The 17,323-nt window shown below is 50.6% G+C and overlaps 1 protein-coding gene across 1 annotated transcript; it reads right to left on the minus strand.

Annotated features, from left to right (window-relative positions):
* Positions 1-3,693: 3,693 nt before the first annotated feature.
* Positions 3,694-15,588, minus strand: GINS4 (GINS complex subunit 4). Its single transcript, XM_065900016.1, has 7 exons — positions 15,493-15,588; positions 10,566-10,652; positions 9,636-9,749; positions 6,567-6,664; positions 6,316-6,404; positions 3,881-3,971; positions 3,694-3,790 (listed from the first exon to the last, which is right to left on the minus strand). The coding sequence occupies exons 1-7, from the start codon at positions 15,586-15,588 to the stop codon at positions 3,694-3,696; spliced, it is 672 nt and encodes a 223-aa protein (XP_065756088.1).
* Positions 15,589-17,323: the final 1,735 nt, after the last annotated feature.

Genomic DNA, 17,323 nt, shown 5'->3' on the forward strand with positions numbered 1-17,323 from the left:
CTGATAAGGAATTAATATCCAGAATGTACGGAGAACTCCTAAAACTCATCAACAATAAAAACAACTGGATTAGAAAAGCACAAAGCACTTGAATATACATTTCTCCAAAGAAGACGTAGGAATAACCAATAAGCACAGGAAAAGATGCTGAATCATTAGGGAAATGCAAATCAAAACTACAATGAGATATAACCTCACACTCATTAGTACGGTTACTACAAAAGACTAGCAAACAGGTATAGGCAAGGATGTAGAGAAATTGAAGCCCTTGTAAAATGGTACAGCTGCTGTGGAAGAGTGTGGTGTTTCCTCAAAAAATTTAAAAACAGAATTACATTATGATCCAGGAATTCCACTTGTGGGTGTATCGCCAAAAAATTTAAAAGCAGGATCTCGAAGATATCTGCACACCCATGTTCACAGCAGCATTATTCACAACAGCTGAAATGTGGAAGCAACCCAAGTGTCCACTGACAGATGTATGCATAAGCAAAAGGTGGTCTATACGTACAAGGGAATATTATTTAGCCTTAAGAAGAATTTCCGACACATGCTACAACATGGATAAACCTTGGGGTTTCCCAAGGTTTCCCTTATGCTAAGGGAAATAAGCCAGCCACAAAAAGACAAACTATGATTCCACGTAATGAGGTACTTAGAGTTGCCAAAACCGTAAAGACAAAGTAGAATGGTGGTTTTCAGGGACGGTGGGAGGGAGTTATTGTTTAACGGGTATAGAGTTTCAGTTTCACAAGATGAAGAGTCGTGGGGACGGATGGTGGTGATGGATGCACAACAAGGTGAATATATTTAATACCACTGAATGTGAACTTACAAATGGTTAAGATGGCAATTACGTTATGTGTATTTTACTATGATACAAAAAAGAAAAAAATCAATTTTGAACAATTCCAAATATTTGGAATGTTTAGCCTCCCATGATAAATTACTGAACATTATATGAAGGTTTTTTTTTTTTTTTTTTGCCGTACGCGGGCCTCTCACCATTGTGGCCTCTCCCGTTGCGGAGCACAGGCTCCAGACGCGCAGGCTCAGCGGCCATGGCTCACGGGCCCAGCCGCTCCGCAGCATGTGGGATCTTTCCGGACTGGGGCACGAACCCGTGTCCCCTGCATCGGCAGGCGGACTCTCAACCACTGCGCCACCAGGGAAGACCTATATGAAGTATTTTTTAAACTGGAGTATACAGTAGTTGATTTACAATATCGTGTTAGTTCCAGGTATACAGCACAGCGATTCAGTTATATATATGTATATGTACACTCTCTTCAGATTCTCTTCCAAGTTATTACAAAATATCGAGTAGAGCTCTCTGTGCTACACAGGTCCTTGTTGATTATCTATTTAATATATAGTATAGTAATAAATAATCCCAAACTCCTAATTTATCCCTCTCTTCCCCCTTTCCCCTTTGGTAACCATGTTCGTTTTCTACGTCTGTGGATTTATTTGTTTTGGAAATAAGTTCTTTTGTATTTTTTTTATTCCACACAGAAGCGATATCATATAACATTTATCTGAAGTACTGGTGTATGATGTGCTCACTTCACAATCCCTCTTGAGAGTTTCATGGTTAGCTCAAGTCCATCACAGAAGGAAGGTGGATGTGCACGGGGTTGGGGGCACTGAAGCCTCAATGTTTGGGCACAGAGTAAACACAGCGGGTCTTGCTCCAAGGTCACAGCTGGTACATGTTTTTGCTGCATCTGCAGATATGGACCTGCAAGCATTTCTCAGGAATCTCGCTGGCAACAAGCTTATGATAAGGTATGATGCCACTGTTGGAAGTAAATGTCCCATCCTGCTTCCAGTGATGTTTTTAACCATAAAGCAAAATACTCCCCACAAATTGAAAATGTTAAAGACGTCACACTAAACCACATCATTTCCCTTCACTTGGTTTTGAAATTCAACTTCCCCTTTATTTCGAAATGGCTTATCTAAACCAGTCTCCCTTTGCAGAGGTGACCTATGAAATGGAGCAATGAGCTCTGTGGTTTCAGTGATGACCTCACTCCTCCGTGCTGCCCGGCATGAACAGGGCAGGAGCAGGTGACATGATGCAGCCCGGTCCTCTCCTTTCCACAGCAGAGGCAACGGTGACATGGGACCACAAGGTGGCCCTGAGGACGGAGACTTGGGTTCAGACTTATTGCTAAACGCCCACCTTGTTTCCCACCTATTTACCTACTACCAGCCCTGCCTGCTTCTCAGGATGCTGTGAGGACCCATGGGGTCCTTGCTAACAAAGCTGTTAAGTGATCTGGGGCCAGCCTGCCTCTCAGACCTTAATCCTGCACCCTTCTGCATCGTGCCCACTGACTTCTAGCCACACCGACTGCAGGTAGAATTCGTTTCTGCCTCAGGGCCTTTGCACAAGCTGCCTTTTCTGCCTGGAAAGCCTTTCGAGTTCTGTGTCTGGCCCCTTCTTGTTATTCAGACCTCAGCCTAATTCAGTGAGATTCACTGAAATCAGTGAGAGCCTCTCAGAGCACCCAGTCATGCTGGTGAGCCCCTGTGAGCCCCCCCGTTCTAAGTCTCTTCAAGGCACTTCTCCCACCTGAGCAGGGTCAGTGACCATCTCATTCTGGCTTGGAGCCCCAGTGTGGCGGACCGTGCCCGGCATACTGTATGCTCACTGCACATTTATTTAATGAATGGCTGAAGAGGGTGAAAACGCTCTGGAGAAAACAAAGTACTGTGTGAGATATAAAACGTTTTTATTAACGAATAAAACCTTCCTTGCTTTCACTTAGTGATTTCTCTTGGAAATGACAGCAATATCACACTGATTACTCCAAGACCCAACATCACGCAGATGAAAACCTGCCTTTGCGTTGAGCAAGACTGGAAGGCAGTTGCTCTGTATCACGTTCCAAGGGAAGACGATTCACGTGTGCACATCCCTCCTCGGGTGTCACCGAGACACTGTCCACTCGCCGAGGTTAATTTCATCTATTCCCCTTGAGAACGTGAAGAGCCTAAAAAGGAACAGCTGCCGCTGAGGTGGCGGCGTAGGAGAGCTGCTGCTGCTCCGCCCCCGGGGCCCTGGTCAAGGCCGGCACATGGACCGCCCGACGCTGCAGTTCGCGGCGGGGAGGATGCACCTCACTAGACTACACGCTGGGAACTGCCCACGGGCTCCTTCTGCCATGAAGCCGAGACCTAGTTACTAGTTTATCGGTTGTGATGCTCAGTTAGGCACGACAGAAGTTGGCTTTAAGTGCGAGAGCAGAGGCTCCAGAAGCTGAGTTTACACGAGTCAGTGACATACTATACAGGGCGGCCCCACGGTTTAATCTATTTACACTCTTCCTACCAGGAGGGTTGAGGGAGTGCTGCTGCCGCTGTCAGGTCGGGGCCCACCAGTCCCCTCATCACAGGCAGCGCGGCCTTTCTATGCACCCCCTCGGCCTCACTTTCCTCAGTTCAAACACCACCACGAAGGGCGCTTCCGTGTCCCTGCCCAGCCGCGGGGTCGGCAGAGCGATCACCCCACCTGCTGATCCTGGCTGGAGCAGCCAGGGTCTGCCCCGAGCAGATCTCAATGCCCCAGTGACCCACGGCACTGCCGGGAAAAGTTCCCGTCCTCGGGCACCAGCTGACACGGGGGGTTTCCAAATACGCTCTCCAACGTTCCACGTCCTCACTCTTGGTTAGTTGCTTCCGGTTTTAAATCAGCTGTACGGCTCCAGAAGCGACCAAGGGTGCGATGGTTTTGTATCGGATCAAGTGCTGTGAGCCCTCCTCCAGGTCGATCACGTAGTCCCTGGAAGAGAGAACAATGTACCCGCGGAGCTCAGCTGCAGCCCCATGGGGAGGAGTGCTTCCCACCACCCACAACGCAAACGCCACTCACCTCTGCTCATCTGTTTCCGGTTCTACCAGTATGTTTTCCTGTCGCTCTTTCACCCTCAGAAACACATATGAATCCAGATCTGGTTTGGGAACTGCCAGGAGGACGATAGTGTGATCAGAAAATGCTCAGCTAACAAGATCGGGATGGAGAAGCTGCTAGGATTAACTGCCTCAGGCACAAAGGGACCCCTGATGTAAAAGCATCTTGGGGGCAGGGATGAGAGGAGAGATCTGGCTCCTTCTAGAAACAGCATACTTCCCTCAAGGTTTCACACGGCACGCGCTCATTTGACAAGTGATGAGGATGTAAGATCTGCAGGGCACCTGGGAGGGAGAGCGAGGGCCATGGGAGAAACACGCGTGACGTCTTAGGAGGACAGAGTGTGTGAATCGGGCCAGAAAGTGTCTGTATAAAGGGTGGGAGGACTGGATGTTAGGCAGACTGGGTCACACGGTGATGGCCTTGAGTGTCAGGGAGATGAATACGGGCTGCGCGCTGTAAGCATCCCTCCCTCTCTACCACCAGCCAGCACTTCACCACGAAGTGCCCCGCGCTGGCAGCTCTCCAGCCCTTCCCTGCCTGCGGCTCCGTTTGTGCCAAGAGGACCCCATCACCTGCGGGGTCCGGAGAACCCACCGGACAACTCAGTGTTCAGAGCCCAGCTCAGGTGTGGGGCTGCCCTCGGTTCCCTGTCTACGGGAAGGGGGTCAGGATAACTGATCGCAAAGGTCCGGGGAGGGTCCCCTGGGCTGCTCGGGGGTTCTGGGCCTGCTAGAGACACCAACTTCAGCAGGGTCAGCTGGGCCCACTGGGCAGCTGCTGATTTGAGGAAACCCTCGAAGGATGTTCGGCTACAATGCCCTTCCACGACTCTGCCACTGTGGTCTCCGTGCTCCAGGGGGCATCTGGGCTACGTGAGCAAGGCTCTCATCTCACGAGGGAAGGCTGGTTCCCGAACAGCTCCAGCCCTAGGCGCCCAGCTCTGGTCCTTGGAAGGGACCCAGGACAAGCGACACATGAGCGTCAGGAGGTGTTGGCCAGCATCAAGTAGAAGCAGCTCTGGGGCAACGGCCTGGACCCGGCTCAACTGGATACGACAGGTGGTGCTGGGCAGTGATTAGGGACGTGGTCCTTGCCCCACTCGTAAGTGCAGACGAAAGCGGCTGAACTGGACACGGACTGGGCCTCCTGTGTCCCTCAGGCAGGTTCACCAAAACGACCAGTTCAGAGTTCCACAAGCCCAGCACGCGGTGGGCTTGCTCCTGGTGTCCCCCTCCACGATGACACGCTGAAGCCCCGAACCCCAGTACGTCAGGACGGGAATGGATTTGGAGACCAGGCCTCTAAAGAGGCAAAATAAAGCCGCCAGGGTGGGGTTCTGATGCAACCTGATGAGGAGAGGGACAGAGAGCAGGGTGCGTGTGCAGGGGCGGCCGCCTGCAAGCCAAGGAGAGAGACTCAGGGAAACCAACACTGTCAGCACCCTGACCATGGACTCTGGCCTCCACATCTGTGAGAAGATCCACGCCGACTGGTCAGGTGCCCCCGTCCTGTCGGTGGTACTTAGCTGTGGCAGCCGGGGCTAAGTCCCCCACCAGCGGCAGGGCTCAGGGCGCGGCCCCCAGGCTGGGTCGGCGAGGGACGCTCAGGGCTTGGCTGTCGTGAACTCAGTTTGGGAACCTGTGGACTCCAGGCCCCCGTGAGGTCCTGCGTGGACACGGCGAGCTGGGAAAGGCCGGGGAGGAGGACTGGAGGCCACACGCCAGGGGCCCTGCTGGCTGATCCAAGGTTAGTGGTTACCACCAGGGCCCCTCCTTGGCTCGGCAGACTTTCAGGGGACCGAGCAAGGGGGCGAGAGGTAGAGGAGATGGCCGTGCTTCCCTCCCTGGCGCCTCCCTGCCGTCTGTCCTGCTCCCCTTCCCACAGCCGGGAGGCTGTTCACAACCGAAGATCAGGAGCCCTGAGGGACCCCTGTAGGCGTCCCAGCCTCCCAGCTAACGTCCCCCCCCCCCCCCCGAGGAGACAGGCCCTGCATGGCCTGGAACCTGTGAGGGGGACGCTGCTGCCCCCGGAGACCACAGACCCCGGCATCTTCCTCGCCCAGAAGAGCCGAGCACAGCATGGACCCTCGGGAGGTGACTGCGTACGCGGGTGAGTCTGCACTTACAGGGGCAGCTACGAGAATTTCCTCTGAACCGGAAGAACACAAAAGTGATGCTGAAATCGCTACCCCGGCGCCTGCTTTTCACGATTTTTGGTTTTTTAACCCAGAACCCTTCCCCTCTGTCTCTTTTCTGCTGATCTATCTATGCACCTATTTGCCCATGTTCGAGAGAAGAGAGTGGAGATGAAGACGCTATTCTAAGGCACCTGGAGATACGTGGGGTGTAAACTACAGCCCCTCGGGATGTCCGAAAGGAGAATGTTCTGCTCACCTGCCCTCAAGAGGTCCACCTTCTGTAAATTAGGAGGCATGTGCTTTAAGGCAACGTTCTTTAGGTAGGTCTCTGTGTTAGCCATGTACCTGAAACACACAAACCCACATCGCAGTGACGACACGCCCCGGAGCCACCAGGGCTGTAAGACCAACAGCAGTGGCCCTGCGACTGGCCTCAGGGACACAACCACCAAACACACTGGCAAGCCAGGGAAATAAAGGCGGGTCCCACGCTCGCTGCTTACTTACTCTCTGGCAAAGGCAAACTCTTCCGGAGAAAGGCTGGAAGGCTCCCCCTCACGGCGTGTTTTCTCCTTTTCGAGGACGTGAGGGAAAAACTTCTCTATCTGTGGGGACAGGAAACACCTGTCAACGCTTTTTGCCATCAGCAAGTTTGATCAAGTGTGTCATCGAAGGTCTGGTCTGACTCCAGTGGCACACATGCTAGTTTTCTGAAACAGGTCGAGGTTAATCTAGAAAGTGGCTCTTAAAATGACACGTTTTCATGGTTGAAGCTCTTTCTAATCATAAGACTTACACACTGGACTTCACGAAGGCAGGTTTCAGAGAATTTGGAGCAAAGGCCAGGGCTCAAAAAAGGAAGACAGTTTAAAAAGGATGAGAGGCTTTCATGAAAGAAACTATGGTGAGACAACTGGAAATGGAAGTTAAGAGAAAGGAAGGGGCTGTTACCCAGCACTTCTATGTCCTTGTACAGACACAACTGTACAACCTGTGAAGTGAAACAGATACAGAGGCTGGAGAGACACACACAGAACATTTAAGCAGACAGAGAGTGATGCTCGATTATAAGACTATAACCAGGGACTTCCCTGGTGGTGCAGGGGTTAAGAATCCGCCTGCCAATGCAGGGGACACGGGTTTGAGCCCTGGTCCAGGAAGATCTCACATGCCATGGAGCACCTAAGCCCGTGCACCACAATTACTGAGCCTGCGCTCTAGAGCCCGTAAGCCACAACTACTGAGCCTGTGAGCCACAACTACTGGGCCCACGTGCCACAACTACTGAGCCCACGCACCTAGAGCCTGTGCTCCGCACCACAACTACTGAGCCCACGCGCCTAGAGCCTGTGCCACTGCAACGAGAAGCCTGTGCACTGCAATGAAGAGTAGCCCCCACTCGCTGCAACTAGAGAAAGCCCGTGCGCAGCAACGAAGACCCAACACAGCCAAAAATAAATAAATAAATTTATAAATTAACAACAAAAGAAACAATATAACCAGCAAGGATAAAACCCACAATGAGGTGAGGCTTGGGAAGCGTGCTCAGAACTACCAGAAAACAACAACAAAGCTAAAAGCTACAGAAAGGTGTGTGGTCAGGAACCAGGAAAGGCAGTCTCGTTTGGAGTCAAAGCTCTCACGATCACCTCCGCCAGGGAAACACTCTCTGCGAGCAGGACCACGATGACGGCAAGGAGGAGCTGAAGGCCCAGAGAAGGCAGCACTTATCCTTAAAGCGGTGAGGTCTCCCGGCTCGGACGGACTGTGTTCCAGGATGAACTAAATTCTCGTCTGTACGGAGTTCGAGAGTGTGAGGCACCTTCTCCTGTCCTATGTGGATCACGGATGCTACTGTATCACTTCGTGCACTAAAAATACATGCCATTTCAGAATCTCAGAGTCACTGAGTTCAGAAGAGGTGGGAAAGATTAGAGGCACACACATTTCCTGATTTTCAAAAATACAAAGGAGGAGACTCTTCCAACACACATCAGCGTCCTTCCCGTTGTACGTGGCCTTGCAGACAGACGGTCTGTGAACTCACAGGGAAGTAGCGGTGCGCGTGAAGAGCATTCACCTCACCACACGCCTCAAAGAACTGAGCGGCCTGGCAGCTGAGGGTGGGGAGAGGCGTAGCACGTCTCAAGTTTTTCAAAATGCGTGATGATGTCTTTAACGTCCTTGTGGACAAGCTGTAGCGGGGGTGCTGGCTGACAGCACAGACTAGGAGACGCATAAATGAGTGAAAGAAGAACACGGATTCAACTGACAGACGCCGATCGGCGGGGAAGGCTCTGGCGGGACATCGATCACTGGCCCAGTCCTACTAAAGAACCAGATAAGATCTCTGATGACACACTCATAAAACTTGCTGAAATAACTAACAGGCTAGGTGACAAGACTGGGATCCAGAGACCAGGGAAATGGCCCAAAAAAAGAAGCTGAAGAGGGACAAGTACTGAGCCCTACACTGAAGGGTCAAAAGTCAAGCCACGGAAATACAGGAGAGTGACGGGATGGCGTAATAATAATAACAACAGCTTAAAATTTTCCAGAGGTTGGTGCTCATGGCGAGTGCGGAATGAACCCAGGGTGACGTGTCCGTCAGATGCTACCTGACACTGGGTGGCGTTACTACCAGTCTGATACCCACAAGGGAAGCGACCATCCTGCTTTTCACAAAAGTGACCAAACTACAACGGGAACTCTGTTCCACTGTAGGTGGGGTAATGTAAGGAGGATACTGATAAACCTTTTAGGGGAAGGGACCAGGAGAGTAAATGGAAATAAACAGCTGAAATGTTTAGCTGAGAGGACTCTCAAGAGCCTTCTGAGCTGTCTTCAGTATCTGAAGCGCGTCCACATGGTAGAGGGTACGGCTGGCCCTTGAACAACTCGGGGCTTGAGTGTGCCAGCAGCCCTCCCCTCCCCCCGCCTTACAGTCGGCCCTCCGTACCCCTGGTTCTGCACCCGGATTCAACCAACCTCGGATCACTTTACAGCAAATATTGAAAAAATTCTATGTATCAATGGACCCACGCAGTTCACACCCATGGTGTTCAAGAATCAAGCATATTTGCTTTGTAATAACTAAGAGGACAAGTGGAACCAAATGAGAAGAGACTTCAAGGAGGTAAGAACTTCCAGGGTTAAAACAGACGTCATTGAAAATAAGCATGTTTTGCCGTTTCATTTTTATAAGTTAGACGGCCATAGAGATATAGCTGAATGTCACTAGCATGGTCCATTTGACATTGACTTGACGACAGATGCAAAACAGTTCTTAAAACCAGGTCCCCTCTGGTCAGTATTCCCTGTTCATCCACTGCCAATCCCTCCACGCTCAGCACCGCCCGACGGTCACTCCGGGGGGTGCCGTTCGCGCAGCAGACAGACTAACAGTGTCCCTGGAGGTGGGAGACAACCGTGCCGTCGATGCTTCTCCAGAACAGTCCCGCCCTCCTGACTCTGGCTCCCCTGACGTGGGGCCTCAGCAGCACCTGCAGGCCCTGGACCCTCCCAGCTCCTCCCAGGACCCTCAGTCCGCACGACAGCTGCCCCCTGCCCCCCGACCTTCATGAGCCGACACCGCAGGTAGCTGCTCAGGACGAAGCGGATCCTCTCCATCTCCATCTGATGGATGCTGACCTTCAGGTCCCCCTTCTTGGCCCTCCTGAGATTTTCTTCCTGTTAACAGAGAAAAAGAAGTTTGTAAAAAACATGAGAGTCAAAGACTAAGGACCTTATTTGTTCAATCAGCGTGTGGCCCATCATTGTTGGCAACAGTAAGGACGCAGAGGCTACATTTAGGTCAGAGGAGAACAAAAAACTCATCGTTTAAGGGCTCTCATTTCCTTCTAATTTCTTAACTACACAAACAATACATGACCACAGTCTCACGACATAAAGTGCAGACAGCACTCGTTTACTTTTAGAAAATCACCACTTGAATAGAATCTGAAGCTGGCTGGTCAGAAGGGCCCAAAAGAACCCCAGCCCGAGTGTGAAGGACAGCAGCAGACAGAAGAAATGTCTAAAGAGTCTTAAAATAGTTAAAACACCAGCTGAGAAACTGTAAAATACCAACGTTTCAAAGCCACCCTGAGGCTGACAGTGACTAAAGCCTGGCTCATCTAAGGCAAGGGCCGCAGACGCACAGGCTTCGGGGCCAGGCAGGTAAGGTACCTGAGAAAGGTAGGCAGCCAGGAGCTGGGGGCCTGGGGAGCACATTGGAAGGGGCGGTCCCTACCCTGCTCTGGTCAGCTGTTCTCACGTACAAATGCAGGAATGCTGAGGACAGGTTTTTAGAAGCTGACGTCCAGATGTTCATAGGAGCTCCCAGGCTTTGTAAATGTAGGTAATTAATTCAACATTAAAAAAGAAAAAAAACCCAAACTAGGATGGGCCCAACGAAACAGATTTGCTATCAGCTTACGGGCTCTCACTGTGCCGACACACTTTCTAAGTTGCCCTCCTCTGAACGCTGAGGGAGGCATCTCTTACCATGTGCTGCAGCTGCTCCATGACACATTCAACGATTTCCGACTTGTTTTCCAGCAGCTCAGGGGCAAACTTTTCATTCATCCAGGCCTAAAAAAACAATGCCCGAAAAACACACAAAGGGGCGTTACTCCCAATGGAGCAAATTAACCCTGTGAGTCAGTACTCACCCCTAAAATCACAGCCGCCTCAGCGAAGAAACTGTCTACCGGTTGGAAATACTGGAAATGCTTTGAAGACAAGCTATGTTTAACGATGGCTTTTTTATTTCCATTAGCGGAAAGGCTGTGTTGTCAGTACACCTATGGCTGAGAGTAACCCTACCTGGTGTCCACTCGGTACCTGTCACCGGGCACCAGTGTCTGGATCTGCTATTGCCCACCAGGGGGCACCAGCGCCCTCCCATTCAGCTCAGAGCACTTTGTAATTTTTTCATTCATCACTATCATAACCGAGATGAAATGGATACAGTTATCCTTACCTTCTTGATGAGAAAACACAGATTACGTTATTTACTAACTTCCCAAGAGTACAAAGGATCACAAAGGAAATGGAGATTTATCTGTTAAAGTTTTTGGAATAAGACGTTAAATCCCTAATTTATGACTTAGGCCCAGACGCTTGGTATGTTTCAGCAATTACCAAGGCTTGGGGAACTGAAGTATCCACTGGTGACTGAGGAAGCTGTACTTACCTTTCAATCACAGGAAATTGAGTTCTAGCATAGCTCAGAGTTACAGGCCAAGCACGCTCCAGTTATTCATTTTGACACACTTAAGCGTCTGCTTCTCCAATTATCACCATTCAGACGCATTATTAAATACCGGTATTGCTACTATCATAAAATTTTTTTTCAGGTGCTCAAGCTTCTGGAATAGTGTTGCAGATATATAAAATTAACCAGAAAGACAATCTGTCTTTTCAAGTAGCATAATGAATGAGAAAAGATCAAACTGTCATAGAGAACTTTATAAAGCAGGAGATTTTCTTTTTTTTAAAATAAATTTTTTTATTTTATTTTATTTATTTTTGGCTGCATTGGGTCTTCATTGCTGCAAGCGGGAGGGGGCTACTCTTTGTTGCGGTGCGCGGGCTTCTCATTGCAGTGGCTTCTCTTGTTGCGGAGCACGGGTTCTAGGTGCGCGGGCTTCAGTAGTTGTGGCTCACGGGCTCTAGAGCGCAGGCTCAGTAGTTGTGGCACACGGGCTTAGCTGCTCTGCAGCATGTGGGATCTTATTTCCCAGACCAGGGCTCAAACCCGTGTCCCCTGCATTGGCAGGCGGATTCTTAACCACTGTGCCACCAGGGAAGCCCAGGTTTTCTTTTTACCTGACTTTATTAAATACTGAATAGGTACAAAAATATTTATGAAATACATAACAACATGAAGAATACTGATAAACACCTATGTGCACACAGCTTCATTAAAGAATGTCATCATCACTTTACAAGTCCCCTTGTGTCCCCTCCCTCCTCAGAGGTGATCGTTGGTCTGAATTTAGTGATTAATTTTCTGTCGTTTCATTACTTCTGTTCTTATCTCTACATGGTGCTCACCAACCTTTCCATGACAGGGCACTCAAAGAAATGAGAGCACTTGTATGGTATACTGGGTAAAATGGAGTAGATCTGGGGGAGATTTCTCATTTACAGTATGAAATCATGGTAATAAAACATGTAACAGTAGGGCAAAGTTTATATTAGTACAACATGCTCAAATAAAATCTTTTCAAAATTTTTAGTGGGAAACTTGTATTTAAGTTCACAGTCTTTTTAAAAATAATGAAGTTCTCTGTTTGAAATGACTGCATCAAAAAAATCTTAACAACAACCTGTTTATCGCCGTTACGGGTGAAACTGTGCCGCCTCCACCTGCCGATTTGTATGTTAGAGCCCTAACTCCTAGCACCTCAGAACGTGACTGGATTTGGAGATGCAGTCTTTTAACGAGGCAGTTAGGTTGAAAGGCGGTCATTAGGTGGGCCTTAATCCAATACGGCTGGTGTCCTTGTGGGAGAAGAAGAGGACACAGACACGGAGTTTCCCAAGGCTCAGTCCCTGGCACCTTCTTTTCTTTATGTACATTCACTCTCTATGGGAAATTATCTACCAAGAGGACAGAGCACATGAGGACACAGAAGATGGCCGTCTCCAAGTCCAGGAGAGAGGCCTCAGAGGAGACCGTGTCAGCACCTTGATCTCGTCTCAGATAGAAGAGCCTCCAGAACTGAGAAGATAAATCTCTGTCAGCAAAGCCACCCAGTCTGTGGCACTTTGTTAGGCAGCCTTAGCAAACTAATATGACCATTAAAATGAGAAACTTTGCATTTTGGGTACCAAGTTTTAAATCGTATTTTTACCAGCATTCAAGAGTATCCTACGTATGCCCCCAGAGCTGTGCTCATCAGTGGCCTGTCAGGCCGGCCCCGAGGCCATGCTACACGGCAGCTGTCCAGGCGGTGGCTGCCCTCCGGGCGGGAGAGCATCAGGCCGCAGGCGTGACTCCTGCTCACCCCCTGCCAAGGCCGCCAGACCCCACCCTCCTTGGGTTCCCTCCCAGGGAGCCCTGAGGACACCCAGAAGATGCCAGCAGTCTGGGCCCGGCTGACCTGGAGGGCGAGGGTCAGCATCTGAGCCTCTGCAGAGCCTCAGCGTGTGCAGCGCCACCAAGCTGGCAAGCTCGGCCCCAGACGACAGCTTCGCCAGGCTCTGAACGGTACACAGACGGTTTCTTCCGCAACTTATCTTTTGTTCTTCTATGTGATGTTCCTGACATCTGTCCATGCTGTGGCAGGAGCTTTTACTCATTTTACTGCTGTCTTTCTCCCTCGTTATGTGTATATGCCGCACTCTAGGTATGCACCCAGGAGTAGAATAATTCGACCACAAGACACGTGTGCCTTCTTTAACCTGACCAGAAAATAACGTTAACATTTTAAAGTGACTGTACCAAGTTACACGCATACCGTGGTATACGTGTGCTAAATTCTCTACATCCTTGCCAACACTTTATACTGTTCACCTTTTTCATTTCTACCACTCTGATGGGTATAAGTGATATCTCATTGGGTTTTAAATTTTCAGGGTGTCTGTGAATCTCCTGAAATTACATGCAAAGTTCTGCATGGGTGTATATGTGCATTATTCTGGGAGGGCCAGAGTTTTCACCAGATTCTTAAAAAGGTCTGAGACATAATTTTTAAATGACCTTCCTTGGGTTTTATCACTCACGATGGCATGTAATGGCAGGAAAGAATGAAGAATCCTAAAGTAACAAACATGAGAGAGCTCTGGAAAGGGGCGGTGAGAGGGAGAAGAGTAAGGCAGCAGGTGTAGTAAATCAAAGAGACCTGGTTCACATCCTGGCTCTGCTGTCCTTGTGTGGCCTTGGCAAGTTACTTTACACCTCTAACCTCTAAGCTTCAGTTTCCTCATCTGTAAAATGGAGATGACAAAAGTGCTTGCCTCAGGGCGTTGTTGTACTGATTATGACCACTTGCACCTAACATTCAGTGAGCGCTCAGCACACGTCAGACAACACTCTGAGCTCTTCACACATAATACCCCATTTCATCCTCACAAGAGCTCTGTGAGGCAGCCGCTATTATTACCTCCACTGACAGTCAAGGAAGTGCTAGAGACAAGCTATACAACCTGCCTAAGTTGTAAAACAGACGAGTGGGGACTTCCCTGGTGGCGCAGTGGTTAAGAATCCGCCTGCCAATGCAGGGGACACGGGTTCAAGCCCTGGTCCGGGAAGATCCCACAAGCCATGGAGCAACTAAGCCCATGTGCCACAACTACCGAAGCCCACGTGCCACAGCTAATGAGCCTGCGTGCTGCAACTACTGAAGCCCGTGCGCCTAGAGCCTGTGCTCTGCAATAAGAGAAGCCACCGCAATGAGAAGCCCGCACACCACAACAAAGAGTAGCCCCCGCTCGCCGCAACTAGAGAAAGCCCACGTGCAGCAATGAAGACCCACTGCAGCCAAAAAAATTTTTTTTAATTAAAAAATTAAAAAAAAAAACAAAAACGAGTGACATGCAGGGATATAAACACAGGTAGTCTGAACTCCAAAACTACCAAGGTCTCCTCAGACAACAATTGTGAAGAGCCCTGGCACACAGGAAATACTCAACAAGCCACAGCGATTATGACTAAAAGGAGAAACAGCCCAGAAGTGGTTTGAGGCAAGCAGTGGAAACATACAGAACGGTGGACAAAAGAAGTATTTGGAGGAAAAGGAAGAGTAAGACCAGTTTTCTCGGGCTTCCCCGGTGGCGCAGTGGTTAAGAACCTGCCTGCCAATGCAGGGAATACGGGTTCAAGCCCTGGTCTGGGAGGATCCCACATGCCGCGGAGCAACTATGCCTGTGTACCACGACTACTGAGCCTGTGCTCTAGAGCCCGCATGCCACAACTACTGAAGCCCGCGCACTTAGAGCCCGTGCTCCACAACAAGAGAAGCCACTGCAATGAGAAGCCCTCGTGCCGCAACTAGAGAAAGCCTGCGCGCAGCAACAAAGACCCAATGCAGCCCAAAATAAAAATAAACTTAAAAAAATAAAAAAGACCAGTTTTCTCCTAAAGAAGGTGTTTCAGCACTTTCTAGACCTTACAAGTCTCTACCAAGCACTTCTGCGGTCCCCACAAATACCAAGCAGATCCTTTGCTCTGTGAGCTGTTCTCGTAAATGTCCCCAAAGCTGACCCTCTCTGGCCCCACTTGATAATTTTGTGTCTGACATTATGAGGTTTCTATCCGGCTGTCCCCCTACTTCCTATTTCTGCGTAGATGGTAAGATGCAGTCTCTCTTCTCTTGAAATAAGCCTAGAGTTCCATCACATTTCCTGATTCCCGATATTTGCACAGCTGGACTAAATTAGAAGGCTGAGCTTGGAGCAGGGGGATTCTGTTTGGGCTGCTTACCTGTTCCAGCCTGTCAATGAGCTCTGCAGGGGTCAGGACCACCTCTTCACTCCCCGCATCAGAGTCCTGTCCCGGGAGATCCAGTTCCTCTGTCATCTTCTCTGAAACCAGGAACCTAATAAATAAAAGAACCCATACTATGCTGTGTGTTCCATTTCTTTTCAAGAATATGCAACTACGTACCTGGAAAAGGGAAAGGTTTACTGCGGTTGTAGAGGCTCACTGGCAGTGGCTAGGGAATTCATAGGTTTTGGTTTTGTAATTCTTCACCTCTCCGTTCAAATCTTAGGTCAGGGATCAATTTCTCAAAGCGATCACTCCTTACAAGGGCTTCCACGTGCACCCTGAATTGAGCACCTACCACACCCTGCAGTAATTATCTGTTTGCCTTCCAGAAGGAGGTCCTCTCCTCGGGGGCTGCGTTCACTTCAGCTCTAATATGAATCCTGGAACCTCTAAGGACACAGTGACCTGTGCAGCCCCTGCGCTCAGCACGGCTCTTCACTAAGAGCAGGCAAATAAAATCGCTGGGAGAACCAATCCATGCCCGTTTCCTGGAGCCACAAGGCCCAGCAACATCTGTCCGGTCAGTGACCCAAAGGGCTTAGGAAGGCGGGTGGTGGGGACGAGAGCGCGTCCCCGGAGCCTTGGGGACACCGAGAACACATTCCTCCCGCTCGCCTCCCGGGGCCACGAGCACAGGGTCACCGCCTCCCCCGAGGCGCGCGCGCACTCCCAGCGGTCCCACTCGGACGCTCACCCGGGCCTGGGCAGGCTGCGAAGGCACCCCGGGCTGGCGGGTGGCGAGGGCCGGACCCTCGCGGGAAGCAGCTTGAGGAGCACCGGCCGCAGAACGGTCCGCGCGAGGCCTTTCCGGGACGCAGCTGACCCTCCACTTCTCAGCTCCCGCGCTCCTCTTGGACACTTCCCGTTCGGACTCAACGTCACTGCGCACGGACGGGGCTGACCAATCATGGCCAGACGGCCCCGCCCACCCTGGGGGCGGGAATTGTGTCCCCGTGGCTCGCTCTCTGGGCCACTTCCTGAGTGGAGGCGGGCCCGAGTTGGGCCCCGCCCACCTCGTCCCGGATAGGGTGTGCGGTGCCGGATGATACCTCCCAAGGACCGTCGGCAGGAGGCGCCTGGTCCCCGCGGCTGGGGGCTCCGGCGGCGTGGGCCTTCCCGCCACCGGTTGCAGCCGTCCGCGTGTGCTCTGGCCGATAGCCGAGCCGACAGAGAGGTGGGCTGTGTTAAATCAGGCCGCTTCCACCTCTTGGGTCGTCTTCTCCACCCACTTCCCTTGTGGCCCTTCTGGTTACCGAATATCTGCAGGGGCTGCACCTGTGGCCACTACTCCCAGCTCTAAAAGCCTTTAGGCGAGTGGTTCTTAAAACGCGGTTCCAGACCACCAGCAACAAATCGGCTGGGACCCGAGAAAAATGCAAGTTCTCAGACCAGTCCGAGAACAGCGGAATCGGGAACTAGCGGGGGCCGGGGGAGGAGGGGGGGAGACGGTCAACAGGTTCATCAGGTGATTCTGAGGCAGGTGAGCTTGGAGAACCATTGCTTTAGGCAATGCTTCCATCCCAGCTGCTCTCTAGGTTATATCGACATTTACAGTTTATGCCTTCTGCCTTTACTGTAGGGCAAAGATAGATATATAGATATATATTTTTTTTCTTTGTGTGATTATAGTTTTTCATCTCTGAATTGCTGATGCTTTTCTTTCTGCTCTCCTTTGTTTTCTGTGCAGAGTGTCGCTTCTGGCTCCCCTAGAAGTGTCTCTTCCCCACCAATCTGAAGATTCTTTGTGATGTGATTAGAAAAAAGA

The sequence above is a fragment of the Phocoena phocoena genome, chromosome 21, assembly GCF_963924675.1.
Source record: "Phocoena phocoena chromosome 21, mPhoPho1.1, whole genome shotgun sequence".
Classification (NCBI taxonomy): domain Eukaryota; kingdom Metazoa; phylum Chordata; class Mammalia; order Artiodactyla; family Phocoenidae; genus Phocoena; species Phocoena phocoena.

Bases quoted from the DNA above. Each gene is read 5' to 3' on its own strand.
- GINS4 (XM_065900016.1), bottom strand. From the start codon at position 15,588: ATGACAGAGGAACTGGATCTCCCGGGACAGGACTCTGATGCGGGGAGT. The intron at 9,750-10,565 runs GTAAGAGATGCC...CTCTGTTAACAG, and splicing joins TGGAGCAGCTGCAGCACATG to GAAGAAAATCTCAGGAGGGC. The intron at 6,405-6,566 runs GTAAGTAAGCAG...TGTGTGTTTCAG, and splicing joins GAGTTTGCCTTTGCCAGAGA to GTACATGGCTAACACAGAGA.